General features: G+C 44.7%; 1 protein-coding gene across 1 annotated transcript; it reads right to left on the bottom strand.

Annotated features, from left to right (window-relative positions):
* Positions 1 to 1024: 1024 nt before the first annotated feature.
* HAO1 (hydroxyacid oxidase 1) lies at positions 1025 to 23275 on the bottom strand. The gene is made up of 8 exons (XM_069008952.1): positions 23116 to 23275; positions 16615 to 16766; positions 9681 to 9936; positions 6619 to 6794; positions 6050 to 6141; positions 3352 to 3510; positions 3005 to 3074; positions 1025 to 2627 (listed from the first exon to the last, which is right to left on the bottom strand). Exons 1-8 carry the CDS (start codon positions 23250 to 23252, stop codon positions 2557 to 2559), a joined length of 1113 nt encoding a protein of 370 aa, XP_068865053.1. The 5' UTR covers positions 23253 to 23275; the 3' UTR covers positions 1025 to 2556.
* Between the last annotated feature and the right edge of the window lie 4154 nt (positions 23276 to 27429).

Raw genomic sequence — 27429 nt, forward strand, 5'->3', positions numbered from 1 at the left:
AGAAGATAATTTCACAATTAAACTCATCATGTTTGTTATTTGACATTTGGGTAAGCAGTTACACTAAAGCATCATAAATGCTAAATACTTCTGCTCCCCTCTACTTCTGTGCCTTGACTGTGACTAATTGTTCCTAAGAGTTTGTTGGGTTCACTTGTTACTTAAGACAAATTATTTTCTACTTAACCTATTTCACAAAGACCTATTTTTTTTTTTTGTTATATTACTTATGCTCTTCTCAGAAACACTCTCACAAACCATAGAAAGATCCACTACCACCTGTTCTGTGTGCTCTGTTTTTTTTCTCAGGTCCTCCAGATGAAGCAAATGGAGATAATTTTTTTCTTAGCCTGGACATTGTTCAGCTTTTTAAATGGTTGAGAGCACTCAGTCTTTATTCTTTTTAACCCAAACCAAGAGAATTCCTGCCTTTTTAAAATTTAATAATTTCAAAAAGTAGTTCTGTTTGGCTGTCTCAAAATCAAAATAAATTCTCTTCACTGTGGAATATTTTAAAAACAGAATTCTACCAAATTAATTTACTTTCTGTTAACAGTTTCACAGCCTTTAAGTATTTGGCTCTAATTTTGGTTTTTAATGCTTGTCTAGTCTTACTAGGGTTGAACTGGAAGGCAATCAGACGATTCTCAGATAACAGGCAGGAAAAAACAATGTAAACCCCTTATCCCAGAGGAACTAGAAACAGTGAATTACGCACAAGTAACGAGACCAGTTTCCTCACCATTGGAACTTCTACTGAACCACAGAGTTTCAGAACTTTCCTTGAATCTGATTGGGGCAAAGACAGGAAACTGCATCTTCTGAGCTTTAGAAATAGATCTTAACATGTAAACATAAGATATTATGCCCGTATCTTTTAAGTAACATTTATATTATCTCAAATAAACAGTCTTGCTGAAGTTAGTCTGTAATTGACATCTGACACAGTCCACATTGCAACAGATATGATAAGTGCAGTAAACAGCAGAAATTATGCTTCTCTGTGCTCTGAGAAACATTCATATTTCCTTGCACAGATAAACTTTATTTTGTTGCTACGCAACTCTCACACAACAGACCACATTCTGCAGTAAATAAGAGTACAGCTTTTACAACTGGAGGGCAAGCATGTGGCCTTTTGGGTTTTCTCCCCATTTCGAGTTCCAGCCCCAGCTTTAGCTCACATTATAATATTCCATCATTTCATTACAAAGCTGCCTCTAAAGCTCAGTAAGGGATATTTCAAACCCTGCAAAGCAGGAAAGTCAGAATGCACAAGTTCTTCTGAGGCTGATGGGAAACAAATGGTGGAGCTGGTGATGTCAGTGAAACCATGAAATTAAGGGGTTTTTCTCTTTTCTAGTCTTCTTTAAAAATGAACATTAAATTTTCACAGCAAGATATTCAAAACTTGTGTGGTCTCTCCCTGCTCCCTGTAAAACTGCCATACCTGCAAGGGAAGTGAGACAGGTGAAGAGCTACCCTTGGTTTTACCCAAGATGAGAACAGTACATTCTTACCTCCTTTATTCTTTACAGTTGCAGAATTTCTCCTGAATTTAGTGGCTATTTGGATTGTTTAGAGAACAGAGGCACAGATCCTGCCTGTCTCTGCATTCTCATCATAAGCAGAGTGAAGAACACTAAGATTTATCTGACTTGAGGGTGTGCATGGAAACTAAATAGATCCATTAGGCTCTTCCCAAGTCATGGGTTAATGCCTCAGTTATTCAAGTGTCCCTTTTGTACATGGCTTCAAATTTTACAAACTCTCTCAGGTAGCATCAGTCTTCCCTTGCCACTGTTAGCAAATCAACCCAGGTGAAAAATGTGACTCGGAGCTCTAGGTGGATGCAGGTGGCACAGTTTGGGCTACAGGGATTTGCATTACCTAAGGATCTGACCTACATCCAATGCACAGGCATAACAGTTGTCTGATTGCAGAGGGGTTTGTGCTACTTAAACAGCAGAATTTCCTCATTTTTCCCCAGTTTTGCTTTGTTCTTTGGTTCCTTACAACAAAGAGCCCCCTGGGCTCCTACAGCCTACGTGCCACAAGCCCAGATGCTTATAAAGTCCTGGCACAGAGTCACTAGGGAAAGGACACTCTGTTATAGGAAAGCCAGATTTAATCTCTGCAATCTACAGTCCAGTTTCTCTAAACAGTGAGCAAGAAGTATCTTTTGCATTTTAAATTTCAGCATTTCTGTTTGCTATCAAAGCATTTGTGTTTATAGTTTCACTTTAAGAGCTAAATTAGTCCCAGGCATGGAAATTAATATCAGCATTTTTTGCAAGACACATTGAAGTTTCTACACTGGTCTTGTATAAAGGCCCATCTGTAATCACACCTCCCAGTGGAGCAGCTTTCCTTTAAGAGCCTGAGAGATTTGGAAACACCTGTAAAATTTACTTCGAGTCCTCTCTTCAACAAGTGACCTCCTACAGAGCAGAGCGTTCCCTCAGTCAGGATTGCAGGATGAGGCCCACAGAGGGAATGCAGTTGGATTTTGTCTGGAAGCACAACAGGCAATGCACAAGGCAAGAGTCTTCAGACCTAAATCTTGGAAAACAATACTTGATGTCTTCGTATCAGTGTCCTGCCAATTTCTTCTACTCTCCGGCATCCTGGAGGAGAAATTGCAGATCAGTTCAAACCCCTGATTTCCCAACCCACTCTAAGCCTTTTCTTTTTCTGCCTCATAAAAATCTACATTCTGTCAGATGAAATCCACCCCTTAGCAACCAAAGATTTGCCACTACTTTTCATTGGACTTATTGCTCTCCTTGTGAAAAAAAAAAAAAAAACCAAAATAATTTTTCACTTAATCTACTCAGTTCTCCATTTATAAGGCAGGGATAACAAGTCCTTTTCCCATTTCTCCACAGACTAACCTGTTTAGATTGCAAACATTCCCCTCATGCAAGTTGCTATAGCATCTTGCCTGGGGCAAATGTAAGTTCTGAGAAAATGTGATTACGGAGAGGAAATGTTGAGGTCCCACCTGTCAGTGCCATTGCCAGGCGAAACTCTTCCTTCAGCATCTGGAGAACTTCTTTTGCTCCTTCTTCACCCTGGGAGATTAGGAGACAATGTGAACTATTATGTGTATGTATACGTGTGTAGGTATAGACATGTACACGTGTGCCAAGAAAAGCTTTATGCACAAACATAAATCCTGAGTGTTTGTCGTAGCAAATCTTACATCAGATGATCTGGATGCACACAGACACCATCACACACACGCTCCTCTGTGCACACAGACACACATGTGTGCATATAATAAGGCTAAACAGTGAGTCTAGGGATCTGAATTTGGATGATCATGCCTTTGAGCTTTTCCTAACTTACTTGATAAGCCAATCCCCAGAGAAGAGGTCTCCCAATGAAAACAGCTTTGGCACCGAGAGCCAGTGCCTTGAGAACATCCGTGCCTTTTCGTACACCACCATCCAGGAACACCTCCACCTTCCCCTCCACAGCCTCCACGATTTCAGGCAAGACATCAATCTAAAAGAGAGAAACCAGAAATACAGCTTGGTTGCTCCTGAAACCCTATTTATTTTTTGAGTGAGTTCTTACACAGAGGATCCAAGCTTTACAGCAGCATAAGGAGCAGTTGCATGCCTAAATCTATACCCAAATAACACAGCTTTGTATTGAGAACCAGCAGTGACTTTGCAGGGGAGAAGGTACATACAAAGGTCAAATTCATTTGGAGAGTCACATAAACAGAATGAGGATCAGCAGGGTCTCACAAAACGGCCATCTGACCCCATGACACATATCTGACAAAGGCCAGTATCTGATTTTTATGCAGAATATGAGAAACAGCCAGCACTAAGGAAGCCTTTTGGTGGTGTTACCTCCCAAACTGCCAGTCTTCGCTAGTTTGGGGAGGAAATTGAATCACTGTCCCTTTTAAAATAATCATCTTTGCTTCCCTGTTTAAATTTACCATTCATTTATCCTGAGGGCCAGCTTGAGAGCCCAGAGGCAGGCACTGTACCTACAGACAAGGGGTAAGAGAAACACATGCCTGGAGGAACTTCAAGTTGGCTGAAAAATTTTAATTAATGTATTTTCCCTTTGAAAATGCATCTAATTACAGGAATGACTGTAGAGTAAAACTTCTTAATATAAGAAAAAATGAACTTTCCTTTAAGTTTTGAGCAAGGTGGGAAATAATTTCTTTTAATGCACATGTATGTTGCTTTCACCAAGCTCTGCTCATCCCCTTTCTCTGCTTAACCCCTACACCAGTGATACAAGTAAGGGGGGAAAAGTATTTTTACTGTTCTCAAGTAACCAGGGAATTAATTCCTCATGACATGCAAGAGGTCCCAATGAAAGGATGAGCCTTCTGAATTCAAGCCTGGAGCATTAATTACAGGGCAACTTCTCCTATAAGGCCACCTAAATAGTTCTTATTCATGAAAATCAGGAAAGGAACACCACCAGAAGCCAAGTATTAAGGAGACTGGAAACAGTGTGTGGAAGTAAGACAAAAGACACACAAATTCACGTCTTTCAAATACGGAAGTAATTCATTTCCTTTCTAATGGATAAAAATGACTAGAAGATGGGGGAAGAAAACTTGAAAGTGCAGTTTGTTTTTAGATTTGGATTAAAATTTTCTTGAAGTTTGGCACTTGCTGTGATTTTCCCCCTCCCTTTGGTTTTGCTCTCTTGCCAAACATATTTTGGATCTATTTCTATATCCAGAGACCACTTTCTACATCCTGACAAACTGTACCAACATTAAAGTGCTCTAATAACTAAAGCATGATGCAAACCATAATTAAAACATAGATTTCCTCAGTGTGTAACTAGACACTAGAAATATTGACCAGCTTGGGTTCAGCTCACGATCTGAAACCCCATGAAATTGAAGCAAATTATTATGTTTCTAAATCAGAAAGATTTAACATGATCTGATACAGATACATTATAAAAACAGCATTGTGAAGTGTTGTTCCTTGTACCATAAATCCAGGGAATGCATCAGCTTTAGCAGTTCTCCTCTGCCCTGTGGTGTGGCAAAGGAGTAACCCCTAAAAGGGAGTTTGCATATTTCTGTTCTGCTGCAGCTGTCAAAAATTAATTTGTGTTTCTTGAGCTCTCTCATTCCTCAAAATGATGTTTTTAACATCCTTATACATTGTTGCTGTTGGATTACCTCACACACAGGCTTGCCCAAGAGTTTTAAATACTCTCAGTGAAATTAAGGAATACATTCCCAGGAGGTGACAAGAGGACCTGTTCCACTCTCCCTTCAGGGAACCATCATGGAAAACAGGAGGTTTTTCATCGAGAACATATTGGAAATACTCAGAGAGGCACAACTGGGCTTTGATTCTCCTCCCTTTCATTCTCTTTTTATTTGTGCAGCTTTCCCACACCAAATGAAGCAAGATGAGTGATGACTGGAATTTTGGGGTTTTTCCTTCATCCTGAGCACATACTTTTTCATTTTCCTTTACTTCTTTCTTTTTTGCCGACCAAGAAATTCTCAAATCCCTTTCACCTTTGGAAAAGGCATGGGGTAGCATGACAAGGAAAAGGAAAAAGGAAAAACTGTAATTTAACCACTCTCTCCCTTTTCCAAAGGTGAAAATATTTGAAAGGAGAAAAATGGAGAGTTTTATTCTGCCTTTAGCTGTTCCTTAACTGTAATTTTTCAGAAGCCCCCAAAGAACATTAAAAGGGAAAACCTACTCTAATACAACCTTCAGTGCGCTGCAAATGGCAACAAGAGTTTTTCAAAAAAGAATGAGAAAGAAGAAATTAAAGAGGAGACTGGAAAAAAATTCTGAAAGATTTTCCAATTTGAAAGGAAATTTTCCAATTTCCAAGGAAAGGCTGTGTCTAACTCAGAGTACGATGTGACATACATAGAGAAGTGGAGAGAGGTTAAAGCATGGCTTAAAGCATAGAACACTTACTCCAGGTTTTTCCTCCAGCTTCCACATGTTCAGAGAAAGCAAACAAGAAGCCAAAAGGCAGAGAAAATTAGAGATTACTGGAGTGTATTGGCATCAGGACTTACAGTAGCAGGGACCCCATCAAGCTGTCGTGCTCCGTGATTTGACACCAGGATCCCATTTACCCCAATCTTCACAGCTTCTTTGGCATCATCGTCTAGGAGAAAACCCAAACAGGAGATGCCTTTCCGTAACTGGGGGCTTGCAGACACCACAATGAGGGAATCACTAAAAAATCCACTGTCAGCTCATGCAAAGCCACCTTGGGGCTTCAGCCTTCCAAAGCCTTGCCTCAACACAGAAAAAGGTTTTATCTCTAAGTAATAAGAGCAGAAAAGTAGTTTGAAATGTTGGAGCAGAACATTTTATCCCTTTGGATCAACCACTTCAGTTGCTAGCCTTTATTTTCTCTATTATGTTCCAAAACCCATCAGTAAGAAATTCTTTTGCTGAATGATTTTGTCCACTGCAAAATTATTGGCATGATCACATTAACGGTGGTGTTGGTGACAACACCAGGCACTTATTTAAGCAGCTGCTTCCACAAACATCTTCACTGCTGGGTTCCTAAGGGTGCTTGAGGAAGTGACAGCTCTTCCCTCCCCTTTCCCTGGGAAGCAGCAGAGCTACGCACCCCTGAGGATCCCTTTCAGCACGATGGGCAGCGAGGTCAGCCCCCGGAGCCACTTGATGTCCTCCCAGTTGACACTGGCATCAATGGCCTCAGCAACGTACACAGCCAGGCCGCTGTTTTCTCCAAAGTCTTTCCCTGAGGAAAATGCCAGGTCATTGCTGGAAAAGTTTTTTAATCTAAAGTGACAAAAGACATAGAAAAATAGTCTGAGAACGATTCACTATAGCCACGATCAGTCCCAAATGCCAGCATTCAATATACCTGAGTAAAAGCTTTGCTGCACTGCAGAGCAGGAGCAAAACCAGCCGATGCCAGCATGTGAGATCCCAGTCCTCAGTGAGCCAGAAGCTTTGGCTGGCAAAGTGTTTGATAAGCAGCATAAGCATTGGATCTTTAATGTCCCTTCCAACCCAAGCCTTTCTATGTTTCTATGATGGTTTTGTGATAACTTTGGGGCAAATTTCTCTGGCCCAAGATAACAGTCCGACTTCTACAACAAAAGAAATAGGGTTGGGTTTTGTTGTTTTTCAAATCCAGGGAATTCAGCTATGAGAGGAATAGGGGATTGGGTAGGTAGAAGGGAGAAGGAGGAAATGAAGTTTTCTTAAACTCCATGAGTTAGATGGATGTGCATGAAGCCTTGCAAAGAATTCAGAATTTTCATCTGTCCAATAAGGCAAACAGCCAGCCTGTTTACCTTGTGTCCCTGTTGTACATTTCCTTGTAAAATGTAGGGAGGAAAGGAAGCTCATGTGAAAACATTAGCTGTTATTTGGGTTTTTCAGCAGCAAAATCTCACAGGTTTTAGCACATCCATGTCCCATGTGAGACCAATTGCCCTGTTCTTCGGAAACTGTGTCCTGTTCCACATTGGGCTATTTAATACTCACATTTCACATTTTGGGAAGTGCATGAGTGTTTTTGCATGGAACCTGGCTGGTTTCACTGCTGATTTCATGCCTGCAACAAGCAGCATTTCACATGGCTTTTCTGTTCAGCTCCAGGCCCAGAAGCAAATGAGAAAGGAGCGGGCTCTCAGCAAGATCCAGCTTTTCAGCTGTTGGTTTGTGGAGGGTGGGGTGCCCAGAGAAAAACAGAACCATGGATAAGATTATATAAATAACTGTTGTTTTTCTTGGCCTGGGAAATGCAGATCAACACTTGGATGAATGTTGCCTTACATACATTTCAGAGCACAATGGCACCTTGTTGTTGCTTTGAAACTTTGTTGAAAACCCGAAGCCAAGAAAAAGTTATCACGTAAATGAGCAGAGCCCTGCGCTAGGAGAGTTTCACCACGGCCTCTGCAACAAAGCGCTGCCCAGGCGGCGCTCGGGAATCTGCAGTGATTAATTGGAACCTTTAAGGATTACTCCAATTTCACATGATTTCATACGGTTCACTCGAAACCTTGTTATGGTTTGGGCAGGTGGGGTCGAAGTGTTTAAGAAACGCTCTCCCTCTTTCCTCAAATGTCTTTGGGTTCTTGGACTCACATTCAAGACCTCCTCAACCCTAGGCCTAAAAATTCTATTGCCCCTAAAAAAAAAGCTACTTAAATAATTGTTTAACTTTCTTTTTTAGAGTAAAAGGTCACTGTATATTGATAATGTGTCAAACATGGATCTATAGCACAACTATGACACAGGGCATACACATCCCAGTGTGATATATTTTCATGTAAGGGCATAAGGGTTTTTTGCTTTCTGGTGCCTTCCTCCTAAAACTGTTCTTCAACACAGAAATCAGGGCAGAGTTCAGGTTGCTCTGTCAACCTTCATCTCTTAGCTTCAAGCACAAGTGCATGGGGGAGAGCCAACACCTCAGGCTCTGGAGGGGTTTTTGCCAGAGAGTTAGAGAATCAGATTCACTGCAGAGTCCGCAGGCTTATCTTCCTTTTGAATAGTATGGAAATTAAGAAAAACCTCCAGATGTGATTCTTGCAAAGTACATGTTACATACAACGTGTATATAGTGTAACACAACAGTCTGGAGACACAGGAAGAGCAATTCAATTCCATTGATAAAACTCAAAACTAGCTTTCACCCAGAACTCACCTCAAAGTTTATCTGCTTCAAAATACATCAAGCTGTCTTTTTTTTTTTTCTCTCCCTATCAATTTTTGTGTTCATTTGCAAGCTCTAAATAATTTTAACATGTGCCATGGTAGACTGTGGTTGTTACCAAGCTCTACATGCAAGAATCTTGCAAGGTTTTTAACTCCAAGTCCTGGATATCCCATCAAGTAAATATTCTTCCAGCCAGTCCTTGGCTGCTAGAAGTGTGCCAGCACTTCAGCATATGTTTATCAGGGGGGTCTCTACAGTCTATCAATTCGTATTTACAAAAGGTCAGGCAAATCAGCACCCATACAACCCCACTGTAAGGTTAAAATTCTGGTTTAACTCTGTTGTAATTGAATTCCTCATTGGCCCTGCAGTGCGGAGGAACTAGAATTAGTGCTGAAGTCAATCATGATGCCACAGATTCTGAGACATAGAAAATGTCCCAAAACACACTTTGGGGTAAAAATTGATGTCATGGAGGATTTAGAAAGACTGATACCCATGTGCTTCTGTATTTGAGTAAAAGAAGAGTTGAAGTTGCTCTGAAAGAGGCTCTGCAGTCAGTAGCAACACGGCTCTGGACCCAGAGCAATGTCATAGGATAACACACAAGGAACCATAACATCTTTTGGAAGGGAGTTTTGGCCCACTAAGTCCAGGCCACTTTCAGAGCACAGCCAACTCTGCCACTGGATCCCAGTTCAACATCAGAGCAGGTCACTTCAAGCTGTGCACAGCTGAGCTTTGAAGGTAGCCAAGAATACATTGACACACGTATAGAAAAATGCCCCACGTCTCTTACTTCAGCAGCCTCACATTGGCTGGCACAGTACCTTTTACAGCTTTGTTTTGACCAAAGCAGGTCCCAGCCCAAGCACAGCACGCGATCCACACACAGATCCACGGAGCTGCTGCCCAGGACAAACTTCTCCCCCACCAGCCCGGGTGCCCATGGCCCTGGCACAGTCCCACCCCACACCCAGCAGCAGATGTACCTGAGGTGTGGGGGCAGCTGGAACTTGTTGCGCACGTCGGCGACGCGCCGGCCGAGGTACGGGGTGTCCACGGTGACGAAGATTCCCCTGTACCCGGCTCTCTCCGCGCGCCTCACCAGCGACTCCGTGACCTCCCGGTCCTTGTACACGTACAGCTGCAGCCAGCGAAGGCCGCCCGGAGCCGCCTCGGCCACCTCCTCGATGGAAGAGGTGGCCCAGGAGCTCAGCATCATCCCTGTCCCCACGGCCTGGCAGGCTGGAGGAGCACAAAGTGATATTCTCTAAACAGGAGCATTCAAATAATGCATTTAAGGCTTCTAACTTTTAGAACATTGCTACATTGCCTCCCAAAAATCGCCCTCCCCAGGCATGACTGCCAGGCTGCACCGGCTGACCTCATACAGATACATTTCTATGAATCTATCACTTCCTCTTTTCGAAATAATCTGTCACTTATTGTAAAATAAAGGAAAACATGCCGTAAAACTCCAAAATACTATAGAAAGCCTTGTTTTCCTTGGTCTACCACAGTAGGCATATTTTTAATGTAAATGGACCTCTGTTTCAAGACGTCATCCCCAGCCCATGGAGGAATTAAAAAGTGGTCTTTATGACAACATTTTATTAAATAAGGATTACAAACCTCTTGGAGTGGAAACTTATGAACAGCTTATTCAAACAAATTGGTTACACCCTCCCAGGGCCACCAGGCAGTTTTCCCTCACTGGAAATACAGCAGCAATCACCCAAACCACTCTAGTTCGTAGCCATTCCGTTCCTCTCCTTGAAATTACTGGACATAGTTCCCTCTATATCAGGAATGAGCGGGAGGGCTGCGAACCCAGGAATTGCAAAACCCTGCCATCAGATAAGGGAGAAATGTAAATGTTATGGTTCAATCTGCCTTTATGTATCCATTTCTTTCCATTTTTTCCTTTGATTCCCAAGTCTACCTCTACAGCCCTATGGCTGCAAAAGCAAAAATTAAGTTAGGAACTGCACAATAAAACATTATTGGTGAAGATTTAAATCATGGTGTATCACCATCTCCTTTCAACTTAGCTGCATATGTAGCAATAGAGAAAATAGTGCTTTTCTCTTATTTAAGATTAGATTTAAGCAGTTTGGTTCAATCAGAGTTCAGCCATCCCAAATGGGGTTATGGCATTTTCATGCAAGCATGCTCACAAAATTCCCCTCGCCTCTCCTATAAAGTTCACAGCTCTCTGGTGAAGCACCAGCTCAACACACACAGTTTAGATCTCTCAGGCAAATCCAAAGTTCACAGACAAAATTTTTCCAAGTTTTGGAGATTCCCAGTTCCAGTTTGGGTCGATCTGAACTTGATCTTGATCATTTTAAAGCCTATTTTGACAATTTTCTAGACTTTTAAAACCATGAGATACAGAGGCCTGAAGTGTTGCCAGGTTTGGTTGGGGTTTTTCTTCTACCTCAAATTAGGTTTTTCTAAAAATACACTTCTCACACATTTAGCTGCAGTTGAAGAAAACAGAAGCAATTCATTTCCTCAAACAACTGTATTTTACACTTCACTTTTGGGGTGCTGCAAATTATTTATTATTTCAGATCAGTCCTACTACAGCCACATTCCCACAGGACGCTCTTGCTGCAATATGTGACATTTGCCAGACTTTAAGCATCAGATATTTTTGTAAACCAGCCTTTCCTCATGCCATTTCAGATTGCTTTTAGTTGTTTGTTTTTTGTGGGTTTTTTTCCCAGGTCTTCTTTTAATCCTGAGCATTGCCCAAAGGACACATTCACCCTTGTACACCCTGCAGGCTCCTGCTGGGGTCCACAGCAGTGCAGAGAGCACGGCAGGAGCCACACACACGGAGCTGGGGAAGTCCATGGGATCACACAATGGTAAAGAATCTCTTCCTCACATCTAATCCAAACCTGCCCTCTGGCAGTTGGAAGCTATTCCTTCTTGGGGAACTCAATTGAAATATTTTACACAGCAACAAATGGGACAGGACCCACTTGGGAGCTCCACTGGGGAACAGAGCAGTGACCTTTTTTAGCCCTTTTTTCATCCTGAAGCCTCAGAGTATCCTCCCCCCATCTGATGGGGCATCAGCTCCTTACGTGGTTTGGGAAGGGTATGGAATTTGTCCCTGTGGGCAAATCAGAGACAACAGACTTCAGGGAGGACACTGGAGAGGAGCCCAGTTCAAGCTTGCATATTTTGTCAGAGTTACCTTGTATGGGAATGGGAACTCGCTTTTTTCCTCTAGCTGAGCAGATTCCCATCATTTCCCTTTTAGGGGCATCTCCGAAGCACAGCAGCCAAACTGCCCCACTGCAGGCATTTTTCCCTGAATCCACCAGTGAATCCACTGTCCCCAAGCTAAGGGCCAGAGGACACTCCTTGAGATCAACACGATGTCCTTTTGGCACAGTGGTATTTCTCAGGAGCAGCAGCCGTGTTCTTGGAGCTGCATCTCCCGAGAAACAGAGTTGTTTAAAGAACTTCACGTTACTCTCTTGACAAACCACACTTGGCTGAGAGCTCCCTGTCAGCCTCCCCTTCCTCAGCCCTTACAAAACCCTGCATGCGAGTGGTGTCTGCTGTCCTCTTGTTGACACAACATGTTTTGTCAGCTGTGCAGGAAGGCTGCAGAGGAAGGGACACGTGGCCAAAGCGGATCTGGGATCTGGCTGGCCCTCGAGGGCTGGCATGCCAGGCTGCCTGGGCACACTTGCAGCACAAAGTCCCCCGGCCACGCCGCTCTCCAGGGGGAATCCAGGCCAGGTCAGCCCAGGCCACATTGTCCCATGTGGATATTGTCCTGTCCATGACTCTGGATTGACATTAATTTTCATACTTCAAAATCAACCTCATCTTTTGATCACCACATAGGTAACAGGTGGGTTCAAAGTCCTGCTGTTTTCACTGAGCACAAAATGTAATAGGTGGCCAAATCCCTCCTTCCCAGTCACAACCGTGTCTGATGGGGACAAGAAACCCACATGTCAGTGCTCAGCAGCATCATAGAGAGCAAAAGCACAGTAGCAGCCTGTTAAGAGCCAAAGGAACAAAGGTGTTGCTCCCTCTCTAGTTGGAAAGCCAGAGCTGCCAGAAACTCAACTAAAACAGGGGGGGAAAAGGCTTTTCAGTCAATACTCCTGTTCTCCATTTGGCAAAGCAAACGGTGCAGTCACGTCGCAGGTGATGGTGAAACCCTTCCTGCGTCAGCAGCAGCTTGGGGAGTGGTTTGAGTGCAGCTGCAGAGGGCAAACACAAAACTTCAGCCCTGAGCTGAAGTCAGTGACAGTTCTCAGAAGACCTGGCCAAGAAAACAGTTGGGTTCTCAGCCTGATTTGCAGCCATTGATGGAGAAGGCAGGTATTCCAATGCTGCTTTAGGGTGAAAACACAGGAGTTTGAGGTACTCAGTAAGTGCAATATGGAATAAGCAGGAATATAAACAGAACACAAATCTCAATAAAATAATGCTACAGTCTGTTTATAATCAATTAAGGTAGCAAAAAATTGCTGTTTCTTGCTGTGCAGCTGGATGGTGCACAAGATTTTGAGTCAGTGTACTCGAGGTGGGTCCTGTTGACACGGGGATCATGTTGGTTTGCAAGCACAGCATGAAGTCAGGATGGTAAATGAATGCCTTGGCATGGAACAGTGAATCTTCTGATGGACAAGCAAGAAAAAAAAGATCCCATAGAATCAGAAGGGTTCTGTTGAATAGTGTTTAGAGAACAACCTTTTGCTCTTCAGTGGCTAAGATTATTCATCGAATTTGGCAAATATTTTTAGTCAAAGAGGTTGAAATTGGAGTGGGAAGGATGAGAAAAAAACACCTAAGTCAAAATGTCATGTGTTGATCTTTTCAAAATGGAAATGTTTTCTCCTGAGCTAACACTTTTGTTTCAAAACAGAACTATAGCTAAAAGCATTAGCCAGTAGGAAAATGAAATAAAACATTGTGTTTTGGATCAAATGAAACATTTCAGTTAATCCAAAACAATTTTCCTCCCAATTTTTCAGTTTCTACTGAACAGAAAATCCATTCTTTGGAAAATTGCCACATACACTGATGAACTACAACGAAAATGCCAGGGAATATACTTGAAGGAAGACCTAGAAAAACTGGGAAAACTGCCAAGGTGCATGAAATTGTTTCAAGGACAAGAGAGCTTTCTCTGTAAGGAAGGACTCCTGCTACATTCAGACATGTCAAAGAAAACTGAGCGGCAGCCTTATTGCAGCCTGCATAGACTTTTTAAAAATTCATCTATTATTTTAAAGTCCAGCTAACCCAAGTACAAGTAAATCCAACACCTGGATTTGAGGCTGTGCAAGGTTTGACCATGACTGCAGTTGATTCTGTTCAGAGTAGGGTTACTTAACCTTTGGAATAACTTACATTGTGTTGGCTGGCCTGTCACCAGCAACTCTTAAAATTACAAATGGATGTCTTTCCCAGGAAAGATCCTTTACTCATGCAAAAGAACTGTCCATGAAGGGGTATCTATGGTGAGAACAGACCCTGCCCTGTTCCAGGAAGGTGCACACTCCTCTCCACCAGCTTCGTTGCTGTGGGAGAGCATCCTTCAGGAAGCAGCAGCCCCCAAAAGGCTGACAAGCCCCAGAGCAAGGGGGTTGTGAGTGCAGGGAGTTCTAAGGGACACCACGACATGCCCTTGCTCCTAGAGGGGACATCCACCCTACAACACATGAGCAAACCTGCCAGGAGAGCAGAGCAGTTCCAAGCAAGACACTGTTGCTCAAGGAAGTTCCTCTGTGGGATCAGGCATTGTTCTCAAAACACCAGAAGTTAAGAGAAGGAGCTGTCATTGCTCTCTTCACCACCCTGCTCTGCAGGGCAGCGTGGTGTGAACCAGGATTATCTCTTGGGGTTCCAGCCCAGCCAGGCAGACTTGTGGCACACAGGGATGCTTCTCTGGGAGGGGTTCTGCCCCCAACACGAGCCAGGGCACAGGCTGAGAAGGGGCAGGACTCAGACCATGCTGTGCTTCTCAAGGATCACGACCACAGCAGAGGCACCACCTCATACAGTGCTTCCTGCACACCTGAGCCAAAGAAATCCAGGCTTATGGAGCACACCAGGCTTTGCAGAAGCCACAGGACTACGGATCAGACTTCCTTGGCTTGTGCAAACTGGTGTGGCTGAAGCAGAAGCTGAATTAAAGCAACCAACAGTTTGCTCACTTAAACTCTGTGCTACCTCTGGAATAGAAGTTGGATGTGGCAAACCCCCTGATCCTGAGTGTCCCAAGTTTAAGGGAACCTTTAAGCCAAATGTGTACTTTACAGCTAACTCCTGTCATCTTATAAGGTCAAACCAAAAGCTTGGCACTGAGTGCCCCGCTCCACCTCTAACAGCACAAAACCAAAGCCATTTTTTTCTCCCCCCAAATGCCAGTGCAATATAAAGTGTGTGATTTTAATACTGCTCTCCTTTGAAAGCATTGAAAAATTCACCAGCTCCAATGGATGTTTTTTACTGGACTGCACATTCTAACTGGTGCCAGTACACCGAGCTGTCCTACCTAGCTTGAAAACCCAGGAACACTAAATGCAATAATCATGTGTTAAAGTTTGAAAATGTAAGTGCACAAAAATCAGGAAATTCCAGAATTAAGTTATTACCACAACCATAATTCAGTCCTGGTACTCAGCCTTATTGTACCACTCAACTTTGCATGCCATTGTAGATTTATGCCTTAAAATGTGGCCAGGCTGCAGCATCAGTGGGAACTTTTGCTAAGAAACGTCCTGAATTTGGTGTGTTTCAAATCTCGCTCTCACCATTGCAATAATGTGTTTGCACTTAACAGGGTAATGCTTCAGAGTTTCCTCCCAGCACAACCTGGCCCAGAACTGATCCACGAGAGTTGCCAAAGGATGGGACAGCACCAAGGCCTCCCCCGGCCCTTCCCACACCGATTCGAGGTGCTGGAGCGCCATCGTGTGGAGCACGCTGGCACTTACAAACAGGCAAAAAAGCGTCAGCTGCCTGATAAAGCTCTTGGGAAGGGAGAAAACGTGGCCCCCGAACATACTGTAGAGTTGGAGAGATGTGTTTTTCCAAGCTAGCTCTGGAGATGTGCTGTAACCCATCCCCGTGCACATCACAGCGATGAGAACTGAGAGCAGCTCCCACTGCAGGGCTGAGAATTCAACTCGCTTCACACCAGTGCCTGCTGCATTGGGCATGCAAATGCTGTTAGATGAATAAGCCAACCATGCACAGGATTATTTTTTTTTAAATATCACCTATTTAGGGTTTGTATCCTTTTTCTTCCAGCGCTGGAGCACTGAAATGCACAGCCCAGACCTCTTCCTCAGATTTGGTGCCATTCTGCAGCTTGAGTTAAAGGGGTAGGAGACAGTTCCTTAAAGGAGTAGGAGACAGTTCCCCATTTGAATTCTGGTTAATATCCTTTGAAGCAGCAGCCTCTGTGCTGGCAACATCTTTGTGCAGCTTCTCGCCCAGAGGGGCCCTTATCTCACTGCCTCCCTGGGATGCTCTCAAAGAGCTCTCTTCAAAGCAAGGATTTTTCTCAGGCAAACAGGATTTTTCTCAGGCCTCGGAATTTCTAGAGTCAATTCTCTAATAGGAAGACTGTTGCTGTGACAATGTTTATAGTTATATAGAATGTATGGGTAGGTAGATAGATGTTTTCAATTTTCTATGTGACAAATTATTCCCCTCTTCCATACTTTGTTTCCCACCCCTGTTTCATGGAGAGAGAAACCACGCTCAGACAAGTGAAATGGTAAAAAACAAACCCAAGAATCAACCTGATTACTCCAAGCAGCAACTCAAACTCCCCTTAGGAGCAAGAAACCAAGCTGGGATGCCCAGGCAGCAGGCACAGCGCTGCCCTGTCCCTCTCCACGCCCTGCAGGGGGACGTGGCTGGGCTCACCCCTGGCGGTCGCCGTCTCTCCGTGCGGGTGAGCCATGCGCTGCATCGCGGTGGCGGCGACGCACACGGGCATGGTGACCCTCTGCCCCAGAACAGAGGTGGACAGGTCCATCACCGACACGTCCCTGAGCACCCGGGGGTACAGCTTCCACCTGGAACACACACGAATAAACTGAGTTTCAAACGGCTGCAGCAGGGGGGGAATTTACAGCTCCCAGTAGGCAAGAGCAGGTTTTCTTGCCGTGAATGTGGTGAAAGCTGTGCTGGGGCTGGAACAGAATCCCACTGTGTGATCCAGAGCTGCAGCAAAACCCCTGCAGGGCACAAAATCTGGAGGGAGCAGGCAAGGAGGGGCCAAAGGGCAGGGAGGGTGAGGGAGGCAAAGACCCCCGGGAACATTATTGGCTGGTATTGTTTGAAAGGAAAGACAGGAGCTGTAAAACAGTAAGGTTTATAGTGAGCTTCAGCCCCCTGAAAGCCTCGGGGCAGAACTGAGGGACAGACACTGTGTGCAAATAGGAAAAAGTCATCAGCTACCCTCAGTTATCCCTTCGATGGACTAGGGAACCAAAAGACACAGGATTCTTGGATAACACAAGCCTGGCTTGCATGCTTGGAGCTCCCTCTCCCGAAGCAGGGCAAACTGAACCACACTTAACCTGAAATTACAGTTTACTGCAGCCAGGCTGGACACCACCTGTCTGCACACACAGAAATTTATCTTTTTTTTTCCTCCCCCCACAAAACAGCATCACAAGATCATGATCCCTATCACGGGATCAACTGGACACCATACCACCCAAGCCTTTATGAAGAGGGTTGCATTCCTGGGGATACCTGTGCCGTGGGACTTCTCCCCACCATCCAGATGTTGTCACAGCACTGCCACCACTAGAAGCCACAAGAGGGGGTGCAATACCTGGGGCTGGCTCTTGTGAGCTCAGCCAGGCCAAAGCCTCCCTGAAAGCACCAACCTCTCACTGAGGCCTGCCTCCCTCCAAAAGGGCTCCCATGGCTCCTGAACTGTAATTACGGAGAAGAATTAAAAATGTGTGGTCTAATACTGCTGAACCTGAGCAACTGCTCAGCCCCAGAATGCTCGAGACTGATAATATTATAATTACCAGCACAGAGGTAGAACCAGGGCCACTGCTACCCTCCGACAGGGAGTAGGGGTGAGATTGAGCTTGTGTATTAAAATGACAATTCAGGGAGAGAAAGGCACATTCTCTGTTTTATAGAAAGATCAAGAGACATTTCCCTAAGAAGCCTGGGGCAGAGCCAGGACGAGACCCACCTTTCGAAGGCCTGGAGCCATGCCAGCTCTCCAGGCAGTGCTCCCCAGGGAGGAGGAGGACAGTTATGATGCTTGGAAGGAGATGTGTGGCTGTGGAAGTCAGCTGTGCTGCTCAGTGCCAAGATACACACGGCAAGAACATCTCCTCACGCTTGTTTTCATGCCATTGTAACAGTTTGTTATTTTTCAGGGGAGGATGGGCTGAGGGTGGGACAAAGAAAACATGACTTCTTTCTCCCCCTTTTCTTTCTAATCCTCATTCTGAAGGCTTCCACTCTGCTCTGAGGCATCTTTCCCCAGCAAACAAAGAAAACAAAAATCCCTCTGTAACCTTGCCAATTAATACAGTCAAACCCAAAAGCATAAAGGATGTGGAGCATCTCCCTCTTCCCCAGGCTCCTGGTTTCTCTGACCTGTCAGATTGTTACATGCCACTGCCATGTCACAGCCAACCTGTGAGGGTCAGTCCTGAGGTACAACATCCCTATGGTGCTTTTAGCTGGGAAAAGAGACAGGAAGAGGCAAAATATTCCCAGCAGTGCCTGCAAGAAAAATGATGCAGTCCCAAGCAGAGATACCTTATCAGGTCACATCCTCTCAATCAACATCCAGTCAGTGCTCCTGACCCAGGATTGACTGGTCCCACAAAAACACCAAAGGGGCTCACTACCTGAGTATCATCCTCTTTTAATAAAACCTGATCTTGCTTTGGAAACTCGGATGCTTCCAGCTCTGAGCTTGACAGACATTTGAAGCCAGGCATTTTCTGGACGAGCCATAGGGAAATGCCTTTATCAGCAGCAAGGAAACCCCACGGGCAGCGTTTCCCAGTCACCAGGGCACGCGTTCATTCGGCTGCCACACAGCACTTGCTTCCTCCAAGTCTTTCAGTGAAACAATTCCTGCATATTTTGGAAAAAAAACTTGGAATTTTTTTTATTTTAATTCATCATCTCCTCATCACCCACATCTTTTTCCAGCCAAGTCCACGCTCGTGTGCTGCAATCAGCAGCTGAGAGTGAGTGCATCCTTCTTCCCAGCTGGAAGCGGGAGATGCCGCAGTGGGGAAGGCAGCGAGGGCTCCCGATTTAGGCAACTTCAGCTAAAAGCTGTTTTGAAGGAAGGATTAAAGGGAAGGAAGAGGGATTAATCTTTTGGGTTTTTTTCCTTTTTTCTCCATGCTTAAAAAAAATTCTGATTGGAAATGATCTTGCAGTGGGATAAGAGGGAAGCACTGGCTGCTTTCAGCTGGGAAAAACACTGAAGTTTTCAAACTGCACCACATTTTCAAGCAGCTCTTGTTGTTCCTCTCTTGAATTGTCCCAAATCCCCTTGTGCTGCAGGGCAAGCAGCACATTTGGGAAAAGATACACTGATCAGGCAACCCATCCTAACCCCAACCCAGTTTGCTGCCCCTCTCCCCTACAGCCCCACTTCCCTTCAGAAGGAGCAGGGGCTGGTGCTGTGCCAGGCTAAGCAAGAGCTGCTTTTCCTTGAGGAAAAGTGATCTTCCCTCCCGGGATGTCTTGCCACCCACGCTCTTTTCGCGGTGCCCTGCTAATCCGAGGTGAAAGACATCACAACAAGGTAACGAAATTATTATTCCAAGCATTCCCTTCCTTTTCTCCCCCACAGCTTTCCAGGTTGTCTGACCCAGTCCCACTCCCAGCCTTGCTTTCTAAACCAATATTTAAATTAACTCTGTGGCCATTTTAATGCCTTTTATTGCTACAAGGTAACACCACATTTGCAGAAAGCCTGGGCTGATGCTGGCACTGCTGAAGCAGCAGCTGCTGTGCCTTGCACACGACACAACAAGGCAGCTTCTCCCAAGGCCTCTGGGAATTCTGTGGCTAAGCACGTCAGGGCGGATTAGCAGGAGCCTGTTCCTACACACACCGACATCCCCCTTCCCTGGTGTGCCAAGAGGGGAGACTCCAGATTGATTTCCTGAATGCCATCAAGCTAAAGGCATCCCAACCTTGTCACAAAAATCTGTTCTCCATTCAGGCCCCTCAGTTCTGCGACAACTCGAGAGGGGATTTCAGTGCCAGACGGGGCTGGGAGGACACTCAGCATTCCGGGATGCAGAGCAAACCCAAGGTGAAAGCAGTCAGACACCACAGGGAATGACATATGCTCTGACATCCCAAATCATCTCTTCTGGCCTTAATGCCTCACTTCTGCCAGGGCCATTTGAGAACCATGAATAAGAAATACTCATCTGGCCTCAGCAGGAACACACTGATGTCAATACCCACGTGCTGGTTCTTTTCTCAGTCCTAGAAGAACTGGGAGCTGGGGGAGAGTTGCTGCACCTGGTATTAAACTCATTTTAAACACTGTCCTTGTGGAGACAGTTTATACCCTGGTATCTGAAGGTCAAAAGGCCAAGACATTCGTTTTATAATCCAATGAGTATGAATTATGCTGCTCCAAAAATGGCATGGGGTGTTCCAAAGATACTGTAGGATCCAGCAACACAACCATCCATTAGGGTTAGTTTTTAGTAACAACAATAATATTAGTCCTTAATAAGATCATCTATTTATTTCTCCAGAAATGAAACCATTTTTTTGCCAAAAAAACAAAAATAAAGGACTCACAGATGAGCCCAGCACTGGTTTTCCTCCCTCACACCTCGCCTGAATAATCCTGCACCACAAAGGTAAAGGCTGAAAATTCCTGCTTCTGGTTCAGTTTTGTGCTTTCTCTTCCATTTAAACTTATACATATATAAATATTTAATAAATGGCAAATTTTTTAAATCAGACTGAACCCTGCAACTAAGCTTCTGACAGGGGAAATCAATGGGAAATGAAGCTGAACATATTCTTACCTTTCACAAAATTATCTGACTTGGTGATCTTTGTGCCTCGGGGTGTAAAGTCCATCTGACTTTATATTTACCCACAAGCTGCACTCAGGAACAGGCAGAAACACCAGGACTGTGTGAGGGTCAGAGTGAGCAGCACTTCCCTGTCTGTAACAGCTGGGCTGTGCTTCTCCCCAACAGCATCCAAGGGAAAAAGAAAGGTTTTTCCAAGTCCCTTACCTCAACCAGGTCTTATAAACCAAAATATTGTCAAATCTTTATAGCAGGTTGTGGCTTTTAGAGATGTATTCCAAGGAAGCCACTGCAAACATGGTCTAATGACTGTTAATGGCAGCATCCCACGTGCTGAGAAAATGGGATCTTGTTTTATTTCAGATAAATATAAAAAGGGAGGGGGAGCAAAGATAGAAACACCCCCTAGCCCCTTCATCCCCACACTGCTGAGGGGCAGGAACCCAGCACGGAGGGACTTCCAGCCACACCAAATTTCATCAATTTCTTCGAATGTCTCAGGCCATTCAAGGCACTGCTAAATGAACATCTCCTCCAGTTCCAGGCTGCATGCAAATGCCAGTTCTGAACACCTAAAACTGGAGGTTTTTATTGAAAATCTGATGGAAGATGCAGGAAAGAGGAGGTAAGCCTGAACCCCACAGGCAACCAGCCCAATGTGAGGAGGTCTCTTATCAGAGCAGTCCATCCCTGTGGTGGGAAACAGCTTCAGAGCAGAGCTGCCCTTATCTCCCTGCCAACACCCAGCTCTGCTGATGGCAGCACAGCAAGGGACATGCCCAGCTCCTTGTTAGCCTGTCTCTGGCAGCTTTAGATCCAACCTCATCATGATTAGCTCCAGCAGTTACAAGTAAAACGTTCACTGCTCCGCAGTTTATTGCCTGCAAGCATTTCCTTGGAGTGTCCTTTCCTTAATGTCTCATTTTGGTTTTATGAGGGCAAGTAGCATCAGAGCATCTGGAAGCATTAAAAAAGATACAATAAAAAGAGGTGAGCACTACTCAATCCCCTCCTGCTCCTATTTAGTCCTCAGGGCAAGCTTTTGGCTTGTGTTTGAGCAGGGAATGGCAGCTTCTGCATGGAGCTCGGAGGTCTGGAATAAGCAGTGGAGGTGAGTTGTCTTCTCTTGACATGATAAAGCTTTTCTATGTGCATCCTTAATATTAAGGTTCTGGGCCCATTTCTGCAATCTGACCTTTGAGATCCTGCTAAATGAATAATCACTGAGTTCTCTACAGCCTTCAACTTGCATGAGATTTCCAGCTGAATGGCTCATAGCCTATGAAAAAGCAACTGGAGCACTGAGTAGGATTGCTGCTCTGTAGCAAAAAAGCAAAGCCGGGAAGGAGAAAGACTAAAGATAAAATGGGAAAAATCATGGTTTGGTTTGTTAGACTCAGAGGAATTAAAGACAAAGCCCTTGCAAAGACAAGTGCAGGGGGTTAAATGTCTGCACCAACACAGCCCTGAAGGAAGGAGACATCAGCAGCTGTTTGAGCAGCTCCATCAGGCTCAGCTGGGCTGAGGGGAGCAGCCTCCAGCTGCCTCCTTCCCTCTGCCCTGCTCAGGGACATTTGGGAGTAGGAAACCAACTGATGTGATGTGAGTTGTGACACTTCCAACAAATCCCACAGCAAATGCCAACTGACTGTGCTGACCTTGTCCTTCTGAGGCTAAGGGTGACCTGAGCCCAGGTTTTGACAACAGTTCAGGGGGTCAGTCTAAGTCAAAAATGGTTTAGAACAGTTCCCAGCATTTACAGTTTCTCCTGGTGAAGGGCTGACCTCCTGCTGGAAACCCCCTGAGCACAGCTGGGCCACCCAGGACTGAGCCCTGGCTTTCCTGGCTCGCCCCAGAGCTGGGAAATGCAACTCCTTCTGGCAGGGCCCTGCAGCTCTCATCTGGGAAGGCCACGGAACTAATTCAGTTTAGGAGAAATAAGGAAAAGGCAAAACTGACTCAGGACCTAAAAAGTACAACCCCACCACAAGAACCCCTTGCTGGCACCATAACCCAAAATGTTGAAATTTCAGTTTCATTGGCTGATTAAATATTGGAGCTGAAGGACTCTGGAGAGAATTTCTGTTAACAAAAGAACCCAAATGCAGGCAAAGTTAAAAAGGTGCTAATGGATTTTAGGGACTGCTTTTTGACAGAAAACGTTCAGTGGAGGAGTGAAAGGGGAGAGAGTTGTCCTGAAAATCAGTTCTTTGAGAGTCTTTTTGCTAAAATAGAAAGAAGTTGCAGAAAATTTGAGTTTCGTTCACACAGAAAAGTCTAAAATTGCACCACATCTACCAATAAAGCAGAACTGACACCCCCTGCTTCCCACCCCAGCCTTCAATCATCCTCCTACCTGGAAAACGCTGCGACATTATCTGCCAGGGTTTCCTGGTCATCCGCTCCGGATTGGTAATAATCGTACACGGACTTGGGCAGAAAGGTTTTAGCATACTCCTCAAAATCTGCAATGCATGCTGGCTTGCCAGACATGTTTGCAGATCTCACTGGGCTAGTTTATTCCCACCTCCCACTCTTTTAAACTCTGGAATTTTGCCTGTAAATCATTAATATGGGACCTCATCAGGACTCAACTTATCTACATTCCCCCCTCCTCCCAAAAAAAAAATACACCAACTTGTGTCATACTGGACTTCAGCACCACCTTTTAGTTCATGTGGTCAAGGCCAACCTAGGACATAACAGAATAAAATATGGTAAAAAGAGAGAAAATAAGTAAGCAAGGAAAGAAATATGTAGTTAAACCTGCAATAACAGGAATGTACATTCCCCTATGTCATCCAAAATATCCAGGAGACTGAAAGCAGAAAGAGTTTGCTTACACCCAAAAAGCAAAATCTTGATTTAGATGATTTCTAGAAGCAGGTCCCAGCCTGGATATTTAGGGTAACACCTAACACAGGTGAGACTGCAGTTATTTCCACTAAAATCCTGGATACCGAGGCTAGTTGCAGGGACCCAGCTGCCAGAGATCCTTGGGCAAGCGGCTCCTGATTTTCAGGTAATTCCAGCTCCAGAAGCCAGAGAGCTCTCATTATTCTTAAAATGTTAAGGAGTCAGATGCACTCACCAGCTGGAAATAAAATCATCTTATCCAAGAGATGACTTTCATCCAAAGTGTAACAGACTTGGTTAACACTTCTCGATTTCTCCTCGTTTTCAATTTTAAAAAATATGCAGAGTTTGCAACAGGCTTACAGTAATTGTTTGACAGGGAAAACTTAAAAGAGTATATCACGTGTATAATTCAGTTTTCCAGCTGCAGACTGCACATTAATATCAATTTACACACAATTACACCACAAGGCATTTGTCACATATCAGTGTCAGAAACAATTCAAATGCAAACTGCTTTAACCTTGGCATTTCACTGCGCTCGCAGCAAAAAGCTGGGGACACGTCTGCTTGCATTTATTTAAAGTTTGCATCATCTGTGCTAAAAACAGGTATTTCTCCTGGAGCCTGAGACAGAAAGTGCTGCATGATAGCCAAACATTTTAATATGTGCAGCTGAACTCAACCTTCATGAACTCAAAGGGTTTTCATGTTGGGAGGTTGCAAATATTTCTGGAGGCAACAATAGTGTTGCACCACTGTTCCCCTCTCCCTGTTCTATAGTGTCTGTATTCTTCAAAACTCTTCCCACCTTGGTACTTCTCTTTCCACTTACCTGCTTCTTTGCCACATTCACAGGATATTGGTGATTTACTTTACTGGTCATTATTTGCCACTTGGGCTAAAAGCTCCTCTTCCCTCCCCTGTTGTGAAGTTGCTTACCCTTTATGGATCCTTCTAAATGTGCCTGTCACATCCCTAGGCCCCTCTGGGATCACTGAATTCCTGCTGCAATCCAGCCAACACACCTTGGGAAGCTCCACAGAGCTCAGGGATCCAGCTAGAACTGGAGCCTGCAGCAGGATCCACCACTTCCCATGCTGGCCAGTTGCTGAGCTGTGGTGAGGTGGAAGGTGCCAGGATCAGCACAAGGGAAGCAAAACTGAGGAAAATATGAAATGTAATGCCAAGGTCTCCCCAGCACACCTGACACCAAGGCACAGAGCTTCCCTCCAAGTAATTGGCTCCTCATTATAATGACTTTCTCTGGATGAGGTTTCACCTGGCTGCTTAATGAGGCATCAGCTGTTTGACCTTTAACCCTGGAGCCAAGGAATGACATCTGACTGAACAGCAAAGAGCTTGCCCAAGCAGCCACACAAACCTCACTGCCACAGTCGATGTCAAAAAACCCAACCAAGTCAGGGTAGTGTGAACATCCCATCCCACATCTCCTGCTTCTGCCTTGTTCCTCTGGCAGGAACTACAAACAGAGAACGGTGTCACACCTGGAGCTCAGCTGAACCAGGCTCTGCAAAGGAAACTTCTCACTGTGGTTCAAAAAGGTCAATCACAAATTCCAGATGAAAAACCCCACAGAGGGTTATTGAACAGAAACACAACTTGTGGCTTAGAAAGCTCTACTGGCAAAACCCAGAAAGACTTCAGAGGAAAACCACAACATGCTTGTCCTGATGTCCATTAATTGCTAGAAAGGGAGACTGTGCACAGCCTTCCAGTCTGAACCTGTGTCCTGCTGCAGGATCAGAGAGACAACACCACCAGCCTCCTGTCAGCACACTAAAACCTCTGCAGGGGAAAGATGACCCAGCTGGGACTTTATCCCTTCAGTTAACTGAAGTAAAGATTTACTGGAAAAGTTAACTGCAGCATAGAATTCAAGTATTTTAATGTTCAAGCCATTGCCCATTCCTCAAGACTGTTGTGCAAAGCTGTTTTATCAAGTACCTTACATAAGTAAAAGAGTTATTTTGGCTTCCAAATTCCCCGCAACTTCTCCAAATAAAGTCATAAAATACCCATTTTCTAGAGTGGTTTTGGATAGCATCTCACATCAGTCAAAGCTGGACCAATTCACCTTGTCCCCTCCAAGTCAGTCAGAAGAACCAACAGAAAATATTTGTGGGGTTTTTACCCCAGCAGCCATCTGGCAACTCCACCATGGGAGTCAAAACCAATGGATGCTGCAGGGATGAGGACAGTTCCTTGGCCATTCAGCAGCGAGCAGGTGGCTGGAGCAGGCCCCTGGATGTCTGCTTTGGGAAGTCAGCTGGGAAGTCTGGAGGCTGCTGGGATGGCAGAAGAGTGGAGCATTGAGTAGAGGACTGATTCTCCTGGGAGGAGCTGGATGATTCCAAATACAATGAAACCAGTCCATGGCAGATTCACAAAGAAGATCTGTGTTACTTTTGTCCCCCCAGCCACAGCAACAAAGACATAAAAAGTGCCCTTATCAAGGGTGATCTTTTAATTTCCTGATGTGGGACTGACACTTGGAATAGCCACTGTCCTTTCTGCATCCTCTGCAAGCACGTGAGGCACTGGCACAGCCTGTGCCAGGAAAATCCATGGTGCCCAGGTTCAGCTCCCACACTCCCCTGGAATCCAGATTAACAGATATAAAAAGTCTGAAGTACCAGCAGGCTCCAAGAAATTCTAATGAGCCATAAAAAAAACTTTTCCATATAAAATGGAAATTTAAATTAAAATATTAGGATAACTAAATCCCCTGTATGTTTAAATATGGAGCTTTCCTTTCTCCTCAGGAAAGATGAAGTGAAAGTAAAAACTGAGTGGTTTAAGTGTTTTTCTAATGGGAGAGGAATGAAGACGTTTAGTTAAAAATAAGTAATCATCACAGTGCTCACTGAAGTGAAACACAACTTATTCCCCAGTAGGGAAGGGAATGACAGCACACACTGCTAGGCAGCTGCATTCCCAGAACTTGTCCAGTTCTAGACAGAAAAACCAAGCTTTTCTACCACTTTAGTTCAGCCACCAGATATCTTCAGTATTTCCTCTACAAAACTAGAGCTTGGATTTCTCCAATTGCTTAACCAAAGTAATTTTCAAAACCTGATCAGATTTTGCCTGCAGTATTCCACATGCTGTTTTCATTGAGAAGATTTCATATTCTCACGTCACAGAAGAGAACAAGAAGCAGCTGATGAAACAGCAAACAAAATGCTCACAAAGCTTCATCTGATACCATTCCAGCTTCCACTTTGCATTAGGAAATGAACACAGTGGAAAAGAAGAAAACCAAAGTGAATGGCAAATGGCCCCAGGCCCTGCAGCTGCTCTGTTCACAGGGAGAGGCAGCTCAGGTAACTCACCTGAGCAGAATGAATCCAGGTGCCAGATCCAGTGGCAGTTCACACCATCCAAGGAGGTCGCAGCGACGGTTCCTGGCAGTCTCTTCTCCCTCCAGCACAGCTGCCCCTACAGCCTATTCTTGCAGCACTGCCTGGAATGTGAGCCACAACCTGAGGATGGCTCATTTAGGTCTGTACATGTCTCCTTGCCGACCTCCAAATCCCAGAGGGAGTCAGCACAGCTTTGGCAGAGTTAGGGCATTTCCCAGGGATGGTAAAGAACTACCTCATATGGAGGTAAAGGTAAAGCCTTTAAGGGTTCAGTTATGTTGTTGCGCAGCAACCAAGCTCCAGCTACCTTTTGTAGCTCTGAGAGCCCTGATTACTGCAGGAAAACCCTCCAAAAGGAAACACTTCACTGATGCCCAGGTTACTTTTAAAGATTAAGGAATCTTCACAAGTCACAACCTCTATGATTA

This window comes from Aphelocoma coerulescens, chromosome 3 (genome assembly GCF_041296385.1).
Source record: "Aphelocoma coerulescens isolate FSJ_1873_10779 chromosome 3, UR_Acoe_1.0, whole genome shotgun sequence".
NCBI lineage: Eukaryota > Metazoa > Chordata > Aves > Passeriformes > Corvidae > Aphelocoma > Aphelocoma coerulescens.

Bases quoted from the DNA above. Each gene is read 5' to 3' on its own strand.
- HAO1 (XM_069008952.1), bottom strand. From the start codon at position 23,252: ATGTCTGGCAAGCCAGCATGCATTGCAGATTTTGAGGAGTATGCTAAA. The intron at 16,767-23,115 runs GTAGGAGGATGA...TGTGTGTTCCAG, and splicing joins AATGTCGCAGCGTTTTCCAG to GTGGAAGCTGTACCCCCGGG. The intron at 3,075-3,351 runs GTAAGTTAGGAA...CTAATCTCCCAG, and splicing joins TCTGGGGATTGGCTTATCAA to GGTGAAGAAGGAGCAAAAGA.